We start from the raw sequence: 9,245 nt of genomic DNA, 5'->3' as shown, positions 1-9,245 counted from the left end.
CTCACATAGGACAATATTAGCGTCACTGAAATAGGCAGGGCTTAATAGCCTGGCTAACAAGGGGAGGACCAGAGGACACTGCAGAATACCTGACTGAAAAAGGAAAAACAGGGTCCAGAAAAAAGGTTTGCCTTCAGTCATTTCTATTTATTAACTATGAAAAAAATTAAGGAACACTGAGGGATTCCCAAATATTCTAACTGTATTGGGCAAACATCAACTAGAGCTAAAAGTTAATGTTAGTGGTTAAGCAAGACAATGGTTACCACACATGGAACTTAAAACACACCACCTTTATAAAATATTGATTTTACATGGTAAAAATCAGTAAGTCTTCATGAAAAAAATACATCCTGGAGTGGCTGTTTCCCCATCACCATTACTAGCTGTTCCGTGCCACTTATCTTGTGCAATATTGAAAGCCGCAGAGCACTCTGCTGTCTTAGAAAAGTTGAAGGCCACTTTTTATTTTATGGAAGTCATTCTGGGTCCATAACAATCCTCCTGTCACAGGAACATTCAATTCTGCAGAGCTGTGAGAAGACAAGAAATAAAGCACATAAGCAGTGAGCTGGTTTAGAAGCTCACATCACCAAAGTAATGTTGATAGCACCTTAAACTTAACAAGTTTTATTTTGAAAACAAAATGTCATTTCTCATTTTTAGCTCTCAACACTTAGCTGCTGCAATGTCCTTAGTTTTTCATCAGTTCACATTCAAGAGAGGCAGCAGTCCTGAGGTGCCAGAAGTACCAAAGCACAAACCAAAGGAAATGTTACCAGTTACCAACAATTGTGAGAGAGACTTGACTTCAGAAATAACCACACAAGAATTTTCATCTGAACCTTCATCTCTCCTTTGCAGCTAGGAATACAAGCTCATCAGGTGAAATGCTAACACAGCAAGTAGTCAATATGAGAACAGTCTGTCAGAAGCTACAGATGTTACAAAGCTTATACACTCTGCACACGGCAACTAGCCATTTCTATGACTTTACAAAGAAGTCACAGAAACTAGTGCTTTCAGAGACTTTAAAGGAAGTTGTTGTTTGGTGATAGACACAGCATGCCAAATAATTTCTAATTTTAGAAGGTGGTTCACTCAAACAGGTGCAAAATCCCTTTTCATAGCAGAAGTTACCCAGTTAGGGCTGAGTCCCAGGAGGTCCCCCAAACAATGACCTGTTTACATGACAGCTCCCTAACACAGCATACAAAGCAACAAGTAAGATTATTTTACAGAGTGTTCCTAGACATAAGGCACTGTCAAACACAAGGCTCAAAGAACAGTTTGAGAATGTAAGTAAACCCTTCCCTACCCAAAGTTTTACCATGTGAAGGAACTTATATCACTACCATATTGTTAAGTAGGTCAGATAAGGGTTTGTTTTATCATTTTTGTTCATTTTATGAGAACGGTGAAGGTGAAAGCTAAATTTTATCAATAAAAGAAATCCTTAAAGGATCCACTTGAAACCTGATATCTGACATTGTGAAGGAGAAACAGGGAAAATGTGTTTGTCTTGTGCATGTTTTTCACTTTCTCTATTCCTTATGCCCAAGGAAAGCTCATACACTCCGAGCTATAACCTAGCATCCTCCAGGATAAGAACATATTCCCTGCCTACTCACTGTCTTTACCCTTCAGCACATATTAACCACCTCTCTCACCTACCTGCTTATGCATCTCATCCTTAGGACAACAAAATCCAGTCATTATCCATGACCATGATGAATCCCATTTTTGAAATGTCTGTGCAACCACTTGATGCAATCCCTAAAGCAATTGCATGTCAACAACTCCACCCTCAGAAAACTCTCCAAGTGGTCATTATTTGCCAAGTTTGCCCCTCCTGTCAGGTAAAATTGACACTGGGAATAAACAAAAAGCACATATGCTTATTACAAAAACCAAAACGACTGCCTGAGGATGACAGCAGCTATTCAAAGTTTCAGAGGTTGCCACAGCAACACTAAATACAAACTTTGACAACACACATACAGAGCATACACCAGAAAACCCAGCAAAGAACACAGTCTTTTGGGATCAGGGAGGAAGGAACCCCAAGCTTTTCCAAAGTATCCAAGCATCACAGGAACTTATGTCTCATGTTAAAACCAAAAACCTCTGAAGACAGAAAATAATTTCTGCAAACAAGATTGAGATGTTTGGAAAGTTTTATTTATACAGCAACTTCAAGCTATACACCAAAAAACTCAATGCCTTTTCCAGGTGTTCAGGAATAACTGGCTATATAGCAGAGGCTGTTGTTCAGAGCTCCTGAGAGACAGATAATTTCTCCTTTAAGGTCAAAACACCTCTTAGATGCTCCCTGTTCAGATGAGACACTGCCAGAGGCCTTGCAGACAAAGCCAACACAGAAACATCACAGCTATCACACCCAGTGTAATGACGCAAGAGTCTTTCTCTGGCTGTTGGAAACTATCCTGAATTCAGCCTGCTAATGGGATAATTTTTCCTCCCTTGTGATGTATACTCCTCATCATTCATGACTTCACAGACCTGCTGTCATTCCCAGGACAGGGATTCAGGGGACAGACACTGACATCATTCTCTGTCTTAACTGTACTGCAAGAAGGTTGCCAAGAACAAGCTCATCATAGCAGATCAACCACTTTTCAGGAGGGAAGAAACTGGAGTATCACCAAGCAGAATAACAGCACTTTATTACTCGGGATTCAAGGGAGAAAGTGCCATTTCCATAATAAGTGCTACTTTTCCCCCAGCCCCTTGCTTGCCACTGGTTTCTTCCAATAGTATATCTGCAAAGACAGCTAGCTAAATACGTGACAATGGAGTACAGCCTCAAAATTCACTGGTTTTGGCTGGATTCATCTTTTTTGAACTATTTTGCTTCTCTGAGATCCAGACTATTCTGTTTTGGAAACAGCATGCTCATCTTTGGGAAGATCTGATGGCAAACCACAGAAACTGTGTGTAAAGGGTTCCACAAGAGTGTTCCACAAATGTCCAAAAGTTCCACAAACTGTGTGATAAGTGGCAGGCAGAAAACTATGAGCAGAGAAAGAACAAAAAATTACTTATCCAGCATCCTTGTGGGGGGAAAACTTCGTGGATAGCTAGGCTGTTGCTTTCAGCAGAGGGAAGGCACATTCTCCAATTTTCTGAACATCCAGAAACAACGACAAAAGTAGAAAAAGAAGTGAAACACAGGAAAAGAGATGGGCTCTTGATTGTCTCTCAAGATTGAGCTCATCTTTAAAAGGGGAGGGAGGTTGTCAACTAAAACGTATTTTTCCTGGTATGTAATCAAGTTTTGCTACAGATTCATAGGAACTATTTAGTAAGAAGCACAGACCTCAAACAAGGCAGGCAGAATTCTGGCAGATTTTAAACAACATAGATTAAACGCATCATAAGATCACCAAGCACTCCATTCTCATCTGTGGACCTGGTGAATTAGGGCTGCAGCAAGAGGTTCTGCTTCTGTAACATGACCTGTCCAAAGCACTTTTTCCAAATTAATGTCAAACTCCATGCTCTGGAAACCCATTCTGCAGTTCATTACCTTCATTTGCTTTAAGTCTGTGGAGCCAGAGAGAAAGACAAAGACAGCCACAGCTTTTAGAAAGGGCGTGTCCCATTGCCTATACTGCAGCTGCTTTTTGCAAGCATCTTATGGATATTTTCAAAGTGTCAAATTTTCACAATCTCTCATACCATACTGTGGTATCCCTACAGTCAGCCTGGCAGAACAGCTCTCTGCAGATAGAGAAGTTGGAGGGCAGTATCAAAGAAGCAGCAAATAGCAAACACCCCTTCTGGAATAGCCCATACAAACCCCTTTTGAAGGGGAAGCAGAAAACCCATGTAGCTGCAAGACTGTGGACAAAAGTTTCTACATAGAAGAATACATGAGAAGTAGGCAAGAAGATCTGCTCCCTTCTGCCTCTGGGCAAGTCAGACAACCTTTCTGATGCCACATGGCCTTTGGCAAACAGAGAAGCTGCCATGCAAGGGAAATAAGAAGAATGAACAAGCTGCTGTTCTAACACTCCTGATGAAATGTGGATTGTTTCCAGGCACAGCTACAGGAGTAAATCAGGTTCCGCTCCTTTTTATTTCTGGTAACAACAGGTTTTCCTCATGTTTCTTTCTAAGTTTTTTTCCTTGGCCTCCTGCCAGGCTGTGATCTGAGTGGCAGAAACTGTCTGCCCCTCACACCCACACAAAAGAGATGCAGAAACATGTGTTACTTTTGGCCTGGTATGTGCTTTTTCATTTTCTACATGGGTATTTTCTAGTAATACAAGCTGCATGACACATTACACTGTTCAAAAAATAGCCAACTGGAAGCAGCACATGAGGAGAAAAAGAAAACCACCTCCCTGGCTGAATATAGACAAAGCTCTTGCAGTCGCTCCTCTATGTATCTCTGCATCTTAGCCCATATGGAAAACAATTATTGAGTGCAGAGGGAAAAGCAACACCTGCTGGCTTTTTTCAGAGTCTGCACAATGAAGCACTGAAATCTGTGTGTCTGGCTTGCAACTTTCTAGTTTGCAATCAGTATACAGTCAGTCCTCACGATGACTAAATGCAGTCCAGGCATCTTCTTCCAAATGAACCTCGTGTTACTGATAAAGGAAGGAAACATTAAACCGGTCAATTACCTTGATCTAGACCATTGCAGAATTTGATCTGCCAACATGAGAGACAAACTTTTCTTTTGACATATTATTTGCTGCTTGTGACCTGCATGCTGAAATGGTTTACTGGCAGGCCTAGAAAGAACTCTTAGTCACAGAGGCGAAAGGACAGCATAATACTTGCTAACCTATGAGAACTCTACCATTTAATGAAAATAAAAGCTATTTAAAGACTCCCCCCCCCCCCCCCGCAGTCAATCACAGATCAAAAGATCTTCAATTCTGAAGCCAGTAAAGAAATTATCATCCTTTCAAAAATGGGGGGGGAGGGGGGGAGGCGAAAAGACATATCTGTTTCTTTTTCAGGGTATAAGACTCCAAATACTGTTAGGTGAACAGAAGCTGCACAAAGAAATCAAATCTACAACATAAACACTCCCACATTTGCTCTCTGAGTAGCCAGAACTAGGTGCTTCAGAAGACACCACAAAACCAAACAGAAACAATAAAATACTTGTACTACAAAGTTGCTTTTTCCCAGTCACAGGCTCTTTGTGGTTAACTTATATGTCCTCAGATATACTACTCCTGAAAAACAAGTACTAACTAGATTCCACTGGATAGTCTTACTGTTCCTATAAACACCTCAAATTAGTTTTTGTTTTGGACAAAAGTGGTTACATGTGGAGGCTTCTTTTCAATTAGTTTTTAGGTTACTACTAAAACTACTTCAGCAGTTTATTGCTATTATCAGTTTTCATTGAGGAAGTGGGAAGAGAAACGAGTAGAGATATTTTCATAAAATCACTGAGGTTGGAAGAAACCTCTGAAGATTGTCTAGTCCAATCCCCCTGCTCAGGTCATCTGGAACAGGCTGCCCAGGCCCAGGTCCAACTGGGTTTTGAATGTCTCCAAGGATGAAGACTTCACAATCTTTCTGGGCAATTTATTCCTGTATTAACTACCTTTAAAATTCAGAGTGACCCAAACAATTTGCCGGCAGCTATGCCTAGCATGCCCTTTTTCTAAAGGATAAGAAATGTCACCTTTGTGTGCTTTTTCCTGCTCTTTGACAACTCTGCTTTCTGTAATTGAAATTTGTCCCAGGCCTTTCTACTACTGCACTGAGACTGAATTTCTAGAAGACAAACCCAGTATGCTACATCAGGTCGCTGCATACTTCTGATGCCATTACATTATTTTTACTGTTTTTTAAAAAAACCTTTAAATAAACAAATTGAGGTTGTTCTTTCCTTCCACAGAAAGGTTTCCGTGAAGTTGTCCTCTGTGACTACCATTAGTAGTGATCTTGAATAGTTTAAGGTAAGCAAGAGCCATTCCATGCCAATAAGCAGTATAAATTGTGTCCAATGTTGCATCACAGTGCATTTATTCACACCGATTTGCATCACTCAATTGCCTGGTTTTAAGGGAAGGCTGCAGCAGGGGGGAATACAGGAATCACATGCAGCAACATTTAGGATACTGTTTCTAACTGAAATGCATTCATTAGGTGTCTTCAGCTAAATGCCCCTTCTTCCGTTTCAACAAAATAGTTCTCGATAGTACTGGGAAACCACAAGGCAAACAGTATCAGGCAGTTGGGTATCAGAAAGTATCTACCATAAGAAGCAAGCAAAGTATGCCACGCCATTGGAATGTGTGCAGATAACCAAATTCAACTGCAAACACAGTCATAAAATACACCGGACTAAGGAAGAACAGATAAACTGGTCAGCCTAATCCCCTTTGCAACAGACAAGTAATTTCTAGAATTCTATCTTCCACTTTACCTTGAAGCTGCCTCCATATTCCCTTGCTATTTCTTGGATTCCAGTTCTCTCCTGTCATTTCCTAATAAACCCAGGAACCTCTCTCTCCCCTCAGCAAAGGGCAAAGCCTTCCCCAAAGAAAAAAAAAACCCAAGCTTCACACTAATTGCTTCCATTCAAGGAAGGGCCCAACAGCTCTGTTCTGGTAGCACAACTCAGCTTTTACAGTGCATCACAACACTACTCACTTGAAAAGACCATATTAAATCTGTAACAGTTCAGAACAGTGTAGGCAAAACATTGCTGTGGGCTCAAATGAATGTGGATGTTAGAGAATGTTTTGAGCCTAATCTCAGTTTGTTTGCTAGTTTAGGGACTGTCCTGGTTTCAGCTGGGATAGAGTTAACTGTCTTCCTAGTAGCTGGTACAGTGCTATGTTTTGAGTTCAGTATGCAAAGAATGTTGATAACACTGATGTTTGCAGTTGTTGCTCAGTAGTGTTTAGACTATAGTCAAGGATTTTTCAGCTTCTCCTGCCCAGCCAGGGCACAAGAAGTTGGCACAGGACACAACCAGGGCACCTGACCCAAACTGGCCAACAGTGTATTCCATACCATGGGACGTCCCACCTAATATAGGAACTGGGAAGTGGGGGCGGGGAATCGCCACTCGGGGACCAGCTGGGTGTCGGTCGGCGGGTGGTGAGCAATTGCCCTGCGCATCATTTGTACATTCCAGTCCTTTTATTACTACTGTTGTAATTTTATTAGTGTTATCATTATCATTATTAGTTTCTTCTTTCCTGTTCTATTAAACCGTTCTTATCTCAACCCACGAGTTTTACTTCTTTTCCCGATTTTCTCCCCCATCCCACTGGATGGGGGGGAGTGAGTGAGTGACTGCGTGGTGCTTAGTTGCTGGCTGGGGTTAAACCACGACAGGGACTGAGCTTGATGTCGAAAACAAAACCTCACTTGATCCAAGACAACCCACAGTAGACAGAGCTGAGGTAGGATACACACCGGCAGAAGTGGTAAAGAGGAACAAACCTTTTTACTCACCACCTCAATCCTATTTTTCTAGTATAAAAATCACCTAGACTGCCATGCTAATTCTTCACAGCATCAATGAGTTTCTCTACTCTGGCAAAGGGTGCCTCTTTATTTCCAGCATTCAAAAGCAGGCTAGAGCCAGCTTCCTGCTCTACTGGTGCAACCATACTTTTCTTGAAATGAGCACAGGTTCTAGGTCTTCCAGATTCTGTTGTAACTACTCCAGCCCACTCTCCATCCCCACATCTCTGGCAATAAGAGAACAGAGGTTTGTCATGAGAAATGGTTTCTCATCATCTCTCCCTGCTCCTGTTCATGCATAAATACAGTATGAGGAAACATGCCTCCAGCCATCAAACTATGCCCCCTTCCCACAGGTTTGCTTCTTCTCCAATATCAAAAGCAGTTAACAACAATAAATTAAAATTGATCCACCTTCTGGATTTGCCAGTGGGTTTTGACTCATCTTTTTCCTGTCTTTTAGGCAAGAAAAACTCTTTAAACTGGTACAGTCTTGTATAGTCATGACAACACTGGTGCCTTAAGGCACTTCAGTACCTTTGTGCCACTAACACAGGCAGCGTAGAAGGCGAAGAGGTATGAACAGGAAGAGTAGTATGACTTGAAGCAAAGCCTCAGGTTCTTTTGAGGCACCTGCTGGACAACAAGGTCTTGTAACTTACACAAGAATCATGTAAGAGCAATTATAAATCTTGTCACTGACATTATTTAAAATGAGGTCTCTTCAAAGATGACAACAGCAAATTCTGATTAAAGCACGTTTCAAGACAATTTACAAATTCCTAGAAGCAATTAGTTATATACCTCTATGGCGATTTCACCATTGAATATATGCTGAAATTGTTTCATACTAAAATATGAAGAAAAGGCATGCAGCAACCCATGCAGAAGACTATTTTCAAGACAATATGAATAAAACAGCCTACAGTGAGAAGAAATTGGTAAGTGTGACCTTTGCTATTTTAAGTTTTCAAGGTACTACTTTTCCAGCATACTTCTGCTATGCTTGTCTTAGCTGCCACCACATTCCACTCAAGAAGCGGCTGAACTTCAGGGTTAGCAAGATGATTCTTTATGCACCTGCTTTGTAAATTGCTTTGGTTTCCTCTGAGTAAGAGTTCAAGAAGTACAAGTAATTCTATGCTACACAGAACAGGCAACAGACTGTGCAGGTCTGCAATGCAGCAGTTAACGGGGACTCATTCTGCTTCTGTAACATAAGCATGAGGCACTGCACTGCAGCATAAATCAGCTCTTAGCGATTTCTTCAGGAAGTCAGCTACATCGTGTACATCACTTTCCCTCTTTTATTTCCATGGTATACGAAGAGAACAGAATACCATAGGTAAGAAGTGAATGATACCCTCAACCTTAACTGCAAGATATTTACTGATGGCTCAGGCTTCCCCTCCCTTTTTTAAAACAAGATTTCTAAACCATCTTGTGTAATTGGTTTCACTGATGGCTAGTTCCATGGCAACATCAGTATAAGCCTCTCTGCAAAGTGCCACCATAGAAATTACACCCTTGCCCCCAGGACAGGCATTGCAGAAAAGGTCTAATTCTCTCCAGGGCAATCTACTACTTTGAACTACAAAATGAAACAGCAGCTTCCTCCTAACCATAAAAGTACGAACAATCAATCTACACCAACTACTCTGTCATGAATTCCTTAATATCACCACACGTTTTTTCATATCCTTGCGAGCACCAAATAACTAAGCATTATCTACAAGAAAAGCATCAAAGAAACTGGAAAAAACATATCC

General features: G+C 41.1%; 1 protein-coding gene across 2 annotated transcripts in view; it reads right to left on the bottom strand.

Annotated features, from left to right (window-relative positions):
* LAS1L (LAS1 like ribosome biogenesis factor) overlaps positions 1-9,245 on the bottom strand; it is a 37,414-nt gene continuing 28,169 nt past the window's right edge. For both annotated transcript variants that reach the window (XM_075053752.1, XM_075053754.1), the window contains one exon: positions 1-533. In XM_075053752.1, coding sequence (XP_074909853.1) covers positions 443-533 — 91 coding nt within the window. In that variant the 3' untranslated portion in view covers positions 1-442. The remainder of the gene's footprint in view (positions 534-9,245) is intronic.

Source organism: Buteo buteo, chromosome 22 (genome assembly GCF_964188355.1).
Source record: "Buteo buteo chromosome 22, bButBut1.hap1.1, whole genome shotgun sequence".
In the NCBI taxonomy this organism is placed as follows: Eukaryota; Metazoa; Chordata; class Aves; order Accipitriformes; family Accipitridae; genus Buteo; species Buteo buteo.
Note: the sequence above shows the minus strand (reverse complement) of the source record. Positions and strands in the feature narration are given on the sequence as shown.